General features: G+C 35.5%; 4 protein-coding genes across 4 annotated transcripts; 2 read left to right on the top strand and 2 right to left on the bottom strand.

Moving 5' to 3' along the window:
• On the bottom strand, nt 358-2,412 carry LOC109719099 (psbP domain-containing protein 1, chloroplastic). The gene is made up of 3 exons (XM_020245628.1): nt 2,167-2,412; nt 947-1,368; nt 358-852 (listed from the first exon to the last, which is right to left on the bottom strand). Exons 1-3 carry the CDS (start codon nt 2,285-2,287, stop codon nt 631-633), a joined length of 765 nt encoding a protein of 254 aa, XP_020101217.1. The 5' UTR covers nt 2,288-2,412; the 3' UTR covers nt 358-630.
• Nucleotides 4,523-9,485, top strand: LOC109719159 (probable pectinesterase 53). The gene is made up of 5 exons (XM_020245703.1): nt 4,523-4,600; nt 6,095-6,287; nt 7,335-7,541; nt 8,200-8,444; nt 9,288-9,485. Exons 1-5 carry the CDS (start codon nt 4,545-4,547, stop codon nt 9,448-9,450), a joined length of 864 nt encoding a protein of 287 aa, XP_020101292.1. The 5' UTR covers nt 4,523-4,544; the 3' UTR covers nt 9,451-9,485.
• On the top strand, nt 9,537-10,857 carry LOC109719160 (beta-glucosidase 12-like). The gene is made up of 4 exons (XM_020245704.1): nt 9,537-9,712; nt 9,834-10,086; nt 10,305-10,420; nt 10,551-10,857. The coding sequence occupies exons 1-4, from the start codon at nt 9,537-9,539 to the stop codon at nt 10,840-10,842; spliced, it is 837 nt and encodes a 278-aa protein (XP_020101293.1). The 3' UTR covers nt 10,843-10,857.
• LOC109719349 lies at nt 11,483-12,576 on the bottom strand. The gene has a single exon (XM_020245954.1). The coding sequence runs from the start codon at nt 12,469-12,471 to the stop codon at nt 11,923-11,925; it is 549 nt and encodes a 182-aa protein (XP_020101543.1). The 5' UTR covers nt 12,472-12,576; the 3' UTR covers nt 11,483-11,922.

The following is a 15,023-nucleotide window of genomic DNA, read 5'->3' as shown; positions in this document are numbered from 1 at the left end:
TTTCTGGGCATAGTTACGATAAATTTGTGGCAATTTGTTTGGCTGTTTGGTTTACAAAAATTGATCACCATGTAATACATAATGTTTCGACATGCAACGGTGAATGTATGTGTGATCATTTGCAATGTAATGTTCCATAATTAAGAGTAACTCAGGCGAAGTTTATGATTGCAGTGAAAATTGTGGGTTTTTTTTCATTGATATTGTTGTTGATTCTTTTGATCCTATGTATATGGGATTGGAATCGCCATGTGCGTAGAAAATCTAAACACAGGTTGATTCCACTACTGATTAGCGACGGAATATATTCTAGTCATGTATATTGTTGAAATAATAAGATTTAGTAAAAAGAAAACAAAACGATAAACAATGATTCTGAATTGATTCTACTGCTCATCAGTGTCGGGATACATCCTAGTGGTAGTGGTATGATTAATAACGACCAGACAATTTCAGATCATAAGTGGTGATTAGAACTGGAAATAAGTATCTTTTGAGCTGCACAAAAGGAGATCAAACTCATCAACAACTGCAGATTGAAAACAATCTAACCTCCTCTATTACGCCGCGCACTATTTTCGTTTGTCCTTTTTCTTTTTCCTATTCTAAATCACAAGAGTGTTGTTGCTCTCAATCGATCGCCTTCACAACCCGAAACGAGTCCATGACTTCGCGCAAGTCCTTCTCCTCCTCGCGGAACACATCTTCAGGGGATTGTAATCTTAACTCGTACAGCCGCTTGTTCTCGACGCCGAGAACCGACAAGTATCGCCTGTTCCATTCGAGCCGCTGCACCCTATCTTGCGGCATAACGGCCAATTCGTTATTGCTCGCATACGACTTTATGTTCACCTGCAAATACGTAAAAAGGCGGGGGACATTATCTAATCCCTGAACTGATCCAAAATAGCTTAAACTTAAGCTTGCAATGCTTATGAAGTTATACCTCAACTTGATAGTAAACCTTTCCATCATCCGCAACTCTCGACGACGTAGACAAGATGTTGGACTCGCGCCGAACGCCCAATCTCGTCGACATGAACTCAGTCAGGTACTGCTTTAAAACCTTCTCCGCGGCAGCTTCCGGGGTCCCGAGATCTTCGACGCTTCTATAGTTGGAAGACGAGGGAGACGATATGTCCACCGACAAGTTCTCGTCGAGAACATAAGGGTCCCTGAAGAAGATATCGGCGCCGGCACCGCGGACTTGGATCCAGCTCTTCGGGTACAAGAAGGTGTAGCCGTCGAAGTTGTCGATGTACTCTCTGAATCCGAACGAGGAGGCGTCGGCGATTGCGATTTCGTGGCGTGCGATGGGCGCGAAAACGAGACTCGATAGCATTGAAGCTATCACATTCCTCCTGGGAACTGCGAAAAAACTTTAGTCCACTTCTACAATGGAGCCATGAGAAAATGTTTTGTAGTTCTTATCCAAATTTGTCGTATCCAAATCCGAAAAAAATAAATAAATTTAATCTAATTATTTTGGTTCGATTTCGCTTCAGTCTCTATACTCAATTCGATAATTTCACTTTTGTAACAAAATTAACAAACAATCCATAAACACACCCATGCAAAATTTACTACATTTCGACAAATTAGTGTAGATTTAGCAACATTTTAAATTACTCTCAACACCCAATTCCTATCAATTCACAATAAAAAGAAAAAGAAAAAACTCAACAACAACAACGAAAAACAAACTCCAAATTACTAAAACACTTCTAAACTATTAAAATTGTGAATCATTTCTTATGTATGAAACGAAGAAGAGCAGGAAAAAAAATTGTATTTTTATCCATAAAAATCAGCCCTTTTTGTATAATCAAGTCAACAACAATAGCAACTTACCAATTCGCCAAAACCCCTTTCAAAATTGCATTTTTCTCACAAACAACAATCACAATTCAAGCAAATGTAGGGGGAAAAAAAAAAGAAGTCTCATTAATTTGCAGAGATAAACAGAAATTTCAATTCTCGAACCGGAATTCGCATGCAAGCAAAGAAAAATTTAGGATGTGTCCACGTAATAATAATCTCGCATATCTCACATATGCAAGCAAAGAAAAAAAAGGGTAAAAATCGCATTTTTACGCGTAAAAAAAGTAGGACAAAAAAAAAGATGGTAAGAGAGAGAGAGAGAGAGAGAGAGAGAGAGAGAGAGACCTAGAAAGAGAGGAGAGGAGAGAGAGTGCGAGGCTCCAGCGCGAGCGGCGGCGGAGCTCCTCCGAGGCGGCGGCGGCGGAGGACGGCCGGCGGCGACAACGGCGGCGGCGGCGGCGGCCATGGAAGGGAGGAGGGAGCTCCAAATTGGGAATTGGGAGGAGGTGTGTATGCGTGTGGGTGGAGAAGAAGAAGAAGAAGGAAAAGATGATGATGATGATGGAATATGGATTTAGGAGGGGAGAGAGAGAGAGAGAGAGAGAGAGAGAGTGTGTGAGAGAGTGTGAGGATGGGGCTTTTTTTCAATTTAGTCCCTGACAAATTTTTATTTTAAAAATAGTCCTGATTTAATTAATTATCTAATCACTGGTTAAATCAATAAAACCTTAAATTAACAATTTGGTTGCAACTTATCAATTGCTGGAGAAAAAGCACTTCCTGCATGCATAGTGGTAGCTTGCAGCAGCCTTTGACATCAATGACAATTTCAGTGGCCACCACTAGCAGAGTAATGCAAAAAAATAAAAAAGAAAAAAGAAAAGCCATGCTTATAGGTCAATATGATGCTCTGATGAACTGTTTTTTGTGTTATACAAAAGTTTGATTTAATGAAAAACGGTTAAAAATAGTCCTAACATTGAAGTTAACCCACCGCTAATCTCAACTACAAGGCCTCAGCAGAAAATCAAAAGACTTAGAATTGAGTCTGAGACGATATAATCTATCTAAAAATTAATTTGATAGAGCTTTTACTGATTTACGAGATTTGAACGGGTACAAACGAATAAAAATTTTATGGGAACAATCTTGAAGTGCTTGAGAGTGCTCCATTAACTACCGTATCACTTTGCGATTCGTACTGATCGTGTGTTGAATGACTGATAAAGCTAGCGATCTTATATTAGAGACTGTACTCATTAAATGTCTGAAACAAATAATTGTTTCACATATATATTTACACTTGAAGAAAATTATATGTGCATGTGATCTTAATCAGTTTTTGACACCCATATGTAAATATATAAGCACACCCACACTCTATGAAAAATCACACCACACAAAAACTCTTAACTCAAGAAGTTAAATTAAATAGATAAAGGGACAAGGACAAGCATAAGTTGTTGCTCCACTTCTGAGGCCCATAAATTACACAAGAGTGGTGAGAAATAACTAAGAACAGTGCAATATATATATTATATTGTATGTGATCCTCCACTATTGTATGTATCATTGTATTGGAAAAGATTAAAAATGGGAACCAGTTGTCATGTTGCTCCTACCATTTTGCCTTTTGATGAAGTAGCAAGGAAATTATTTTTTTTGGAAAAAAATACCACCAATATTAATGTCATGCTGATGTAATTATTTTTTTGGTTCAAATTGGATTATCATATTTTTGTCCACATTGAATTATGAAACTGAATTGACTCATGTTGAACTATGTGATTCGATTTCTTTAGTAATTCAGTTAAATTCGAGTTTAAGAAAGTTTTTTTAAAAAATGATTTCTCTTTAATAAAAGCATTGAATACAAAATATAATATATTCTGTTCGCTGAGAGCTTAAGTTTTAGGAGTAAGATTATTGTTCCATATAATTTATTATGAAATTAAAATAAAAAGTCAAGATTTGAGCCAGACATGAAAAATATATATATATATATATATATATATATATATATTTATAATAACTTAGATTTTTAGAAAAACTAATTATTTTTCAAGAAATAATATCCAATATTATACCCTTCAAATCTTTAAAAGTATTTAATTTTCTTCTGGTCGATCAAAATACCTTTATTGATTTTCAGAATTTCTTTAAATATCCCCAAACCCCTAGCTAGGATTTACTAATTGGATTTAAAATTTAGAAAAATATTGAAAATTTTTGAACATTATTCAGAAATAAATAAGCAAAAGTCCCTTTTTCCTTTTCCTTATCTTATGTCTCCAATCTCATGCAATATTTAAACCCTCCCCACCATGTATATGGCTCCACAACAACTTGAAACTTTTGCAACCTCTCTCTCTCTCTCTCTCTCTCTCTCTTCCATGATCATCTTCATGTCATCAAAGGTCCAACCTTTCTCTCTCTTCCTCTCTCACATTCTCTCTCTCACCTTGCACATCCTTCTCTAGTGCTACTCCTCCTCTTAACCAAGCACAAATGGTTTCAAGAGGTGGTATCTTGGAATGTTCAAAATTACAAAAGGACTTACTACTTGCACTCCACCTGAACCTACTACTCACCGAACGGCGGCGGCGGGAGGGCAGCGGTCGGAGGCCCTCGACGCAAGCTGGCGAGGCCGCAGCCGGCGGTGGTGGATCCACTGTGTGCCAGATGGAAGTGGAGATTTATTAGGAGCTTAAGGGGAGCCATAGATGATACCCATTGACAACACTAGGAGAGTCATATTTGTGATCAAACCAGGAATTTATAGCGTAATATATATATATTGTTGATACCTAGCTCAATCATCTTTTATATATATATATATATTATATATAATATATATATATTATTTGTTAATTATATGGAAACAGCTGTTCTTTCGATAGACTTAGTTATGGGAGAATGATGTTTACATATTTTATATTTTTTTTTAATGAAAAAATTATTAAATAACGTTTAAAATTTGGTGGACTCGGACACAGAATTTTTTTCTGATACCGTTATTAATATATATGAAATAAAAAAAAAAAAAAAAAAAAAAAAAAAAATAACTATTTTTTCTCAAAACTTATACTATCAAATAAGAGCATCTATATAATTTATATTCAGTAAAATTGGCTTATAAAAGCATGTTTCTATAGTACAACTTTAGTGTTTTTTTTTTTTTTTTTTTTTTTTTGGACTATGAGAGATGATAATTAATGTTGATCAATATGTAACTATCTTATTACTTAGAAAAAAGGAAATAAAAGAATTTTCTTCTTTGGTTCTACATTTGTCACTTTTTTTTTTTTTTGCTGCATTTCTTTGTTAATAACAGCGCGCTGATTGATCAGAACAAAAATTTTAAATTAGAACTATTATTTTGTCGATGCTAGCTATTTAATTAGTTCTAGATTTTCTGTTTGTTAACTTCTACTTCTTGAGTAAAGAACTATATATATGTAGAGTTGAGTTGGAATACTATCGGTAGCAAACGGGCTGCGTTGCCACCCATTTGTTTTTGATGATGGAGTTTTCAAATCGACGATCGGCACCGTTGAACATGATCTATACCACTTGAAGTATCTAGAAATTAAATTTCATACTTTTTCGATATTATTTTCTTGTCCATCAAGTGGGCGTAAAAATGAATGGCTGAAAATGAATATCCTCTAAAAAATAATGATAGAAATTTTGTAATCATGATCGAGAGTATAGATCTTGTTCTAAATAGTTTAAAAAATTTTCTAACCAAAATTCAATTGATTTGGATAGCTTTACACCGTTAAACGAGAAAACCCCTCATATTAACAATTAAAATTACTAATTTTGAAACCCTTTAATCATTAAGTAAATGATATCGAAAAGATTTGAAATTTGATTTCTAAATACTTCAAGTGATATAGATTATGTTCAATAGTGCCGATCGTCGATTTGAAAGCTCCNATATATATATATATATATATATATATATATATATATATATAGAATTATGCTACTATACTATCAATAGTACTAAGCCTTTGGTACTATTGAGTTTTCGGCCGTTGGATGAAAGGATGTGCGGTTAGGATGATAGTGGTCCCCGGTTAAATTGATAATAATCCCCTAGGGTTGTGTGGATGGTTGGTTTAATAGTATAATCTAACGGGTGGAAATAATCGAAGGGAAGATCTAACGGTAGAAAACTCAATAGTATGTACCAAGGACTTGGTACTATCGATAGTATAGTAGCCGGACTATATATATATTTAATAATGTAGTGATGTTGTGATTTTAGGGAAAAGATAGTGATTCCAAAGGCCATGTCCTTCATAACCCTGTTGGGCACTGGAGAGAGCCCTCCCACCATAACAGGGAATGACACAGCATCCACAGGTGGAAAGGATGGGAAGCCCCTCAAGACCTTCCACAGCCCCACGGTTGCTGTCAATGCTGACTACTTTGTAGCACTCAACATTAGGTTTGAGGTAATGTGTTGGCGATTTGTTATTGGCTAAAATAAGCTCAAATTTTTTGCTCCGTAATAATATGTCAGATAAATAAGCTGGTCTCAATCTATAATAAACTTAGCGACAAGCGACCCAACAATAGATTTAACATTCAGATGAATTGAGCCAGGTTGAAATTCGTAAGCCTTGTTATCTCTGAGTCCTCACATGCGATGGATGTACTCTTCCTATCGCCGATCATGTGCTTTTGAAATAATTGACTAGCAGTTACGATCCCCCCATATTGAACTTTATTCTTTCAAAAAAAAAAAAAGGGCACTTCTTTTATAAAGATTGATCTGTTGTAGACACCTTTTAAAAGCAGAAGCTTTAAAATTCTTAATTCTAAAATCTATGAGGAGCAGTTATATAAAGAGAATTATGAAAAGATTAAAAAACATGTAGACCTGAATTATACTACATTTTTTCAAATGGGAAATTTACTTTAGTAGTTACCTGCAATTTTCTTTTAATTCTAAAAAATGTTGGGCCGTTTTGTCAGAATTTAAATATTCTTTCAGAAAGCTATAGAATATTCTACCAAGTAAGGGAATCACTACAAGAAAAATAACATGTAAGGATTTTTTTTTTTTTTGGGCAACTAGTGATGCTTAAAAGTAGCCCAAAATAATTTACCATCATATTTGAAAGTATCAGAAAATGAAAAGTCGTCATGTATATACTGACACTTATACTAATATACTATGCATCGGTGAAATATATTTCAACGCGCGGTTTAAAGAATCAGGATATATTGAAAAATAAAAAATAATTGTGTATTTTATCCTTCAATAAATTAGTTTGATAAAATAGACGATTTATATAACGATGCTTTTTGAAGCGTCGGTATTTGTTATCTAATAGAAACTTTTAGGGATGTGTTTTCAAGCGTCGTCTAAAAAACATCCTTCTAATGAGATTTTGTTTATAGTGAATATTTCATTTGAAGCTGAAGCCGAAGTAAGATAGAGAATGTAAGCAATGACAAAATCTGCGCAAAGATCATGATTAGCCATCTACCTGCAGAATGCCGCGCCAAACCCCGAAAGCGGGCAGGTCGGAGGGCAGGCGGTGGCGCTCCGCGTCTCCGGCGGCAAGGCGGCCTTCTACAACTGCAGCTTTTATGGGACACAGGACACACTCTATGACCACAAGGGCCTGCACTACTTCAACAACTGCTTCATCCAAGGATCTGTGGACTTCATTTTTGGATATGGAAGATCCCTCTATGAAGTAAGAGTCCAATCTCCGCCAAAATATAAGGTTTTTTCGCATAACTCGTTGGGTCCAAACTATTGGTCTAAAATATTTAAGCCCGATTATTGTTATTAGAATCTATAGTCTCTTATATTTCCAATCACAACTATTTGAATGTCATAGACTCTTCGCATTTAGATTCTGGCGTTTTTATCAGTCCAATCACACGTAGAGTCCAAAATTCTCGAACAATGTGAGGCCTCTTACACTTCAGACTGGTGAATGGACTGTGATACCAAATGTAACAATCGAACCCGCTAGAAATAGTAATTCGGTGAGACCCAAATCACCGACTCAAAATATTTAAGTTCGGTACTAGTCATTATTACTAAGGTCTACAATATGTTATACTCCCAATCACAACTATTCGGGTGTCATAGAGTGATGCCAAACAATAACTTCGACACGTTACTTGCGTAGTTTTGTGTATCTACAAGCATAAATAATATGTACAAAAGTCGTGAGTTGACACCAATATGAAGCTCCTATTTTGATAGAAACGGAACAAATTCATCCATTTGACTTATGGAATCAATATAAATAGGTCTTTAATAGGCCCATCTTTTTGGGCCTTATGGCCCGAAAAGAATTCAAATTACTTACATTGATCTAGTTCATGTGTACACTTTGGTAGAATTGCTATCTCAACTCCATAGCAAAGAAGGTGGCATCACTTACGGCGCAAAAGGGCGGCGGACTCGCGCCGATGGAGAGCGGCTTCTCCTTCACAAGGAGCACGATCGCGGGGAGCGGCGGCGGCCCGGTGTATTTGGGGAGAGCATGGGGGAAGCACTCTAGAGTGGTGTTCTCATACACATTCATGGACAAGGTGGTCATTCCACAAGGGTGGAATAGTTGGCGCATCCGACGGCCCGAATCGTAAGTTTTTTGCGGGCTTATGATCCTTTCGTGGGCTCTACTTGGGCTTAATACGCATGGGCCCAATTAAGGCCTAGTATAGCCCAATATTTTTGTTGTTTTAAGTAGGGATATCAACGGTCGGATTCAGGCGGATTTTCAATAATCCGAAACCCAAACCCAACCAAAAATTTGAAACTTGAACCTAAGCTCGAACCCGAAAATCTGAACCCAAAACAATTATTTCTCTTTTCAATATTTCAAAATATATTACATTAAATCTAAATTTTTAAAATACAAATTCAAATATAACATCAAACATTTATGTTTATATTATATATAATATAAAATAAATTCGAGTTCGGATCGGGTTCGAGTTTGGGTTGGGTACAATTAAAATCCAAGCTCAAATCCAAATCCATTGGATTTTTATTTTCGATATCTATATCCGAAACTATATATATCTATTTAGTATTAGGTAAATCAAGTTCGGATTCGGATTCTGATAAAATTTTGGATATTCATATCCATTGACATCCCTAGTTTTAAGATGAAAATGTACGGAAACCCCCTAAACTAAGGCCATTTTGAAGGAGGTCTACAATTTTTCTTTCGATTAACACCCTCCCACACTTTTTTGAGCCACTAAATTTGACAAAATCACTGACTAATTCAACGACGTCCTTTCCAAAGTAACTAAAATGAGCATAAAACTCAAGCAAGTGAAACTGCGAAAGTTTAGGGTGATGCGAGTTTAGGGGTGCACGCATCAGTGGAAAAGATAAAGTTTAGGAGCCTACATAAAATGAATCTGATCTCTATTTATGACTAAACTTGACCAGATTCAATAAATCTCATTTATAGGAGTGGAGTATATTATGGAGAATATCAATGTAGTGGGCCGGGCGCTAATTGGACCGGAAGAGTCCGTTGGGCCCATTTGCTAACGGCCGCGGAGGCCCAACCGTTTCTCGGAACTCATTATGTTGTTGGAGATGCTTGGATCTTGGGCCCACCATTACCCTAATTTTTCATGCAATTTTTATTTTAATTTGATGCTTTGATATATGTTATTGGCCCTATGCTTATAACTAGTGTCTCCATTTTATTGTAATGTGGGAGTTATTTATTTTGCTCTCTCTCTCTCTCTCTCTCTCTCTCTCTCTCTCTCTAAATACTGTTTTCAAATTAATTTGCGCAGGAATAAAACCATTTGTGACAATTTTCCACTGGGACTCTCCTCAAGCTTTGGAAGACCAATACGGAGGTTTTCTAAGCAACCATATAGTGTGAGTAAAACAAATATGTGACGATTACTCACAATTGATGTGCTCGAAAAGTAACTCCATCATAAGTTTGTAAAAATAGAAAAGGCAAATTAGTAACGCCATTAATTTACTTTTAACGCAGGAGGGATTTTGCCTTCTACGCCGAAGTCCTTTTTAGGGAGTACGGTGACAGGGTTAAGCACTGGATCACATTCAACGAGCCGTGGGGCTTTTGCAACAATGGATACTCGTCGGGAACAGATGCGCCGGGCCGATGCTCCCCAGACGCAGGCAACTGCACTGCCGGGGACTCGAGAACGGAGCCGTACACGGTGTGCCATCACCAGCTACTAGCCCATGCAGCCGCTGTTCGGGTGTACAAAGAGATATACCAGGTTCATCTGATAATACGATGCATATATCCTGCATCATTAATTTATTTTTAAGTTTAATTGAACAATAGCTTATAAACCAAAATTTTCTTATTTTTTTCTCCTTCTAAACTCTAGTCATTAATTTGTGAATTGTCCAGTCGTTATAACACCCAATTAATTACCACTTTAATTTACTTTTAATTAATCAATATGCACACTGCATGTGTTGTTGGATACAGCCAAAACAGAAGGGTGAAATAGGTATAACGTTGGTGTCGCCGTGGTTCGTTCCCTTATCCTCTACAGGACCCAATATTAACGCAAGGCACAGGATCTTGGATTTCTTTTATGGATGGTAATAAACCAGTGTTATCCAAATCATCCCTCTCTTGACAAAAACACAGTAAAGGAAAAAAAAAAAAAGAAAAAGAAAAAACTTAATGTAGAATAATTAACTATGCCTTGTACATATGTTATATGTGTAGGTTTATGGAACCGTTAACTCGTGGACACTATCCGCACAGTATGAGAGCTGCGCTGGGGAATCGTCTGCCGCATTTTACAAAGAAACAGACGAAGATGGTGAAAGGAGCTTACGACTTCATCGGAATCAATTACTATGACGCTTTCTATGCGTTCGAACTTCCCCCGAACATCAGTATTGTCCCAGTCTATCTTAATGATTCTCGTGTTGGAATAACAGGTATAAACAAAGATTATATATATATAGTCCGTCTACTATCGATCGAGTTTTATACTATTACATCTACTTTTTGATTATTTTCATCCGTTAGATTATATTATTCAACTAATCATCCACTCAAGCCTAAGAAATCACTATCATTCTAATCATATATTATTTCATTCAACGGTCGAAAACTTGATAGTATACTTTCGATAGTATAGTAGTATAATGCTATATATATATATATATATAGTGTAGAGCTATTATACTATTGAAAGTATAGAGGATTTGATGTTTTCGACTTTTTGACCATTTGATCAAGAATTATACGGTTTGGATGATTGCGATCCCTCTTAGGGTTGAATAGTACCCTTATAGTTGAATGGTCCCCACAGAGTAATAGTATTAATCTAAAGATTAGAAATAATCAAAGAAGTTGATCTAAGAGCCAAAAAGTCGAAAGTATCGAATCCTTTATACTTCCGGTAGCATAATAGCTCCACTCTCTCTCTCTCTCTCTCTCTCTCTCTCTCTCTCTCTCTCTCTCTCTCTCTCTATATATATATATAAGAGAGAAAATAAAGAGAGATGAAACATCAAACAATGGTTTTATGTCTAGTAATTTTGTTTTATATTTCCTTATATTACTTCTAGTACTATATGTGGCTGTGGGATTAAGGAGTTGCATATATCCACATACAATAATTGCTTATATATAGAAACAAAAACAAAAAATAAAAAATAAATAGAGTAACTTATTATGGTAAAGCATCCGTCATGTGACAATGACTCTAGAGAAGACACATTTAATTACCACCTAAAAATACCCAACATTTTCTTCTTAATAAATCAAAAGAGATCACTACATTAATGCACATGCACATAAATATATATATATATCCCACATTTTAAATTCCCTTCATATAATTTATAAGCTATCCCAAAACACTAATAGAAGCCCAAATCATATAGTAACCTAATCATACAAGGATCAGCCCCTGTATACCACTGGTTTAAAATTCGTGCACCGCATGCGCAGCACTGCTCAATATATCACTGTTTTAAAATTCGTGCACTGCATGCATGCATGCATGCGCAGCACTACTCATTTCTCCCGATATACCGCTGCTTTAAAATTCGCGCACCGCATGCGTGCGTACGTAGCACTATACTCATTTCTCCAGTGCTGCAGCAGCAGCAGGAGGAGCAGCAGGGGCAGCAGGAGTAGTGGTGGTGGTGCCGGTAGCGGCACCGCTGCTCGCACTCACCTGATCCTCCTTCCTCTCCTTGTCCTTCTCCGCGACCTCGAACGCGGAGGTCGGGAAAGTGCGGAAGAGGCCGGCGGTGGACCTGCAGACCAGCTTACCGGTGGGGCGCTCGTCGACGGCGATCTCGTTGATCGTAATCCAGAGCAGGAGCTCCTTGGCCTTGACCCCAGTGACCTTCCTGATCTTGGACTTCTCTGCATAGGCAGTGATCTCAGGTGCATAAGACACCACCCTCCCTATCTTCTCAAAGAAGTGGTCCACCTTCTTCTTCTGCTTGAGCCACACAAACCCTGTCTCCTCAATGTAGCCACACTCCATGATGTCTTTTAAAGGCAGCAGGCCATTGGGGAGCCCCACTTCCTTCAGAAGCAGCTTGGTCTTCTCCTGGCACATCTCATCTCCATAGTACACCTCTGCTTTTGCCCTAAGCTCTTCTGTGATCTTCATAGCCATAATATATATATATATATCTATCTACTGTGTGTCTCTCTCTAGATCTCTCTCTAGATCTCTATAGATCTCTCTCTCTCTATCTACTGTGTCTCTCTCTCTATTGATCTCTCTATAGATCTCTCTCTAGATCTCTATCTATCTATCTATCTATCTATCTAAGTTGTGGGGTTTCTCAAGGGGTGTGGTAATGAGTCCATTATATAAGAAGTGAGTGATGTAATTGTACCTAAAGTTGGAAGTAATTTCTGTTGTGCCATTGTATGGTGTTGTAGGTGGAAAGTTGAATGGACTATTTATAACACCTTACTAGTTCACATTGGGGTAATCGATAATCAATATATAGTACTATCCTAAACCTTAAACTCTTGTGTCCTTTTTCTTTTTCTTTTTTTTCGCCACCGTGCCCCCGGCCTTGTTGCCTCACCCATGTAGTTTAGTTCATCATTTTAATAAATGAAGCAGGTAGCGTACACGCTACCTTTTTTTCAAAAAAAAAATAATTTCACATTAGATGAAAAAGAAATTCTGATTGAAAATATAAGAGATTACACATCTTAGTAATAATAATTGGACTTACGAATTTTGAACCGATGGTTTGAGCCCAACGTTTTACTATTGAGCTTATATACATATTTTGTCTATTTAAGAGATCAGAAGTTCGATCCAATGACATTTAGACAAAAAAGTTGAACAAGTTATTAGTTTATTTCAATCAACTTTCATTTCTTATTTTTATCCACCGGCACGGGCACGGGAGAACAAAATGATTCAAATATTCGTAAACTCAAACTAAAAATTTATCGGATTTTTAAGAATCGCATGATAATCGCATACTAAGCATCAATACTTAATATTGACGATAACTTTTTACTCTTTTTCAAATTTAGTAATTACACTTATTAAAGAATAAATTTTGATAGAACAGAACAGGTAATACAAATTTTATTCACCACTTTATATAAGCTCCCATTTATGTTTTCCCAAGAGAATGGCATGATTGAAATTTTAGGGTGGTGGAAGGGCTATTTCTTACTCCTAGCCATAAATGGCATGGTTGAGAAATTAAAAAAACTGGTGGAGGTTTGGGGAAAAAAGGAAGAAACAAAGAGTCTACACGCATACATTAATTTATTAGATATGCTACTGTAGCACAATCTCTCCATTTAATTTATATATATATTTTTGTGCATGCATTTATTTATGAGCATTAAAATTCACACCCTTTTTGACTTGTGTATGAAATCACAGGCACAGGGAAGGAATTGTGAAGAGTTAATGCAGGACCATTCTTGGAGTTTTTTTTAGGGTTAATTAGGTACAGCTCCTTGTAAAATATAGTGAATAGCTAAATTATTTCAATAAAGTTTAATTTTTAATTTTTATTTTTATAAAAATTCAGTAATATTCATATTTATTTTCCTGATTCATTATCAATAAAGTATTTTATTTGTAAATAGCAGATAAAAAATAATATTTTTACTTTTATAAATATATTTCTACAAAAGCCGGAACTATTAGAATTATACAAAAATGTCTTCCTAAAAAAATATGTTATTCAATAATATAAGATAGGTAACAAGATCAATTTAACTCATTCACTAATAATATTTTACTTATGGTTAACTATATTTTTCTAACGAATCCTAACAGTATGGATATATTTGAAAATGTTAGAACTTTTGCTGGGATAAAAAAAATTGAACTTCGTAGGTATATATTTGTTATTCGACATATTGATAGGGAGTTGTATGCAATTAACCCTTTTTTTATATTGATTTTATAAAAAAAACTTTAATTTATTAAATTAACCCTTTTAAAATTTTATTTAATCCTCTTTTTGCCAACTCATTATCGTACTGGACAAAAATAAGAAAGACGGTGAATTATTCACCACTTATAGAAAGCGGTGAATTATTCACTGTTTTCAAATTTTTTAGATTGTTAGAATTGTACGTGATTTATTAAAATTTTTATGTAGTTGTTAGTATTATATATGGGTAATAAAAAAAAACGATAAATTACGTATTCGTTGTTAAAGAAAAGACGATAAATGATTCACTATTTTCTAAAATTTATTAAAAAGCAGCAAATGATTCACAGTCTTCGAATTTGTATTCTACCTCCCGCTGAGTCGGACAAATTAAAATTATTTGGCCAACTAAAATTTTTATAAAGCCATTTAGTAAATTATAATTTTTTAAAGGATTAAATTGGAAAAAAATAAAGTCCATATTCTCTTGTCTCCCAAGGTGAAGAATTAATGCTGGATCATGCAGCCCATGTTTGGTCAACCACCTAACTATATTAAATGGGGCATTTAAAATACAAATAAATAGCTCACAAAAATTTAAAAATAATGCATTTATTTGTCTTAAGTTTTACAGTATCCAAGTTATCATCCCCATCTTTAATAAGTCATGGATCCCTACTCTATGTCCATCTATATAAATTATATATATCATTTTACAAAAAAAATTGTTATTATCAGAGTACTTTTTTTTGTAGGCGTAAACTTTAAATACCACTCATATGATTTTCCGCTTTCTTACTTT

This window comes from Ananas comosus, linkage group 13, assembly GCF_001540865.1.
Source record: "Ananas comosus cultivar F153 linkage group 13, ASM154086v1, whole genome shotgun sequence".
Lineage (NCBI taxonomy): Eukaryota > Viridiplantae > Streptophyta > Magnoliopsida > Poales > Bromeliaceae > Ananas > Ananas comosus.
Note: the sequence above shows the minus strand (reverse complement) of the source record. Positions and strands in the feature narration are given on the sequence as shown.

Bases quoted from the DNA above. Each gene is read 5' to 3' on its own strand.
- LOC109719099 (XM_020245628.1), bottom strand. From the start codon at position 2,287: ATGGCCGCCGCCGCCGCCGCCGTTGTCGCCGCCGGCCGTCCTCCGCCG. The intron at 1,369-2,166 runs GTCTCTCTCTCT...GTTTTTTCGCAG, and splicing joins CTCCTCTCCTCTCTTTCTAG to TTCCCAGGAGGAATGTGATA. The intron at 853-946 runs GTATAACTTCAT...ACGTATTTGCAG, and splicing joins AGGTTTACTATCAAGTTGAG to GTGAACATAAAGTCGTATGC.
- LOC109719159 (XM_020245703.1), top strand. From the start codon at position 4,545: ATGATACCCATTGACAACACTAGGAGAGTCATATTTGTGATCAAACCA. The intron at 7,542-8,199 runs GTAAGAGTCCAA...ACACTTTGGTAG, and splicing joins ATGGAAGATCCCTCTATGAA to AATTGCTATCTCAACTCCAT. The intron at 8,445-9,287 runs GTAAGTTTTTTG...TCTCATTTATAG, and splicing joins CGCATCCGACGGCCCGAATC to GAGTGGAGTATATTATGGAG.
- LOC109719160 (XM_020245704.1), top strand. From the start codon at position 9,537: ATGTGGGAGTTATTTATTTTGCTCTCTCTCTCTCTCTCTCTCTCTCTC. The intron at 10,087-10,304 runs GTTCATCTGATA...TGTTGGATACAG, and splicing joins TGTACAAAGAGATATACCAG to CCAAAACAGAAGGGTGAAAT. The intron at 10,421-10,550 runs GTAATAAACCAG...TTATATGTGTAG, and splicing joins TTGGATTTCTTTTATGGATG to GTTTATGGAACCGTTAACTC.
- LOC109719349 (XM_020245954.1), bottom strand. From the start codon at position 12,471: ATGGCTATGAAGATCACAGAAGAGCTTAGGGCAAAAGCAGAGGTGTAC.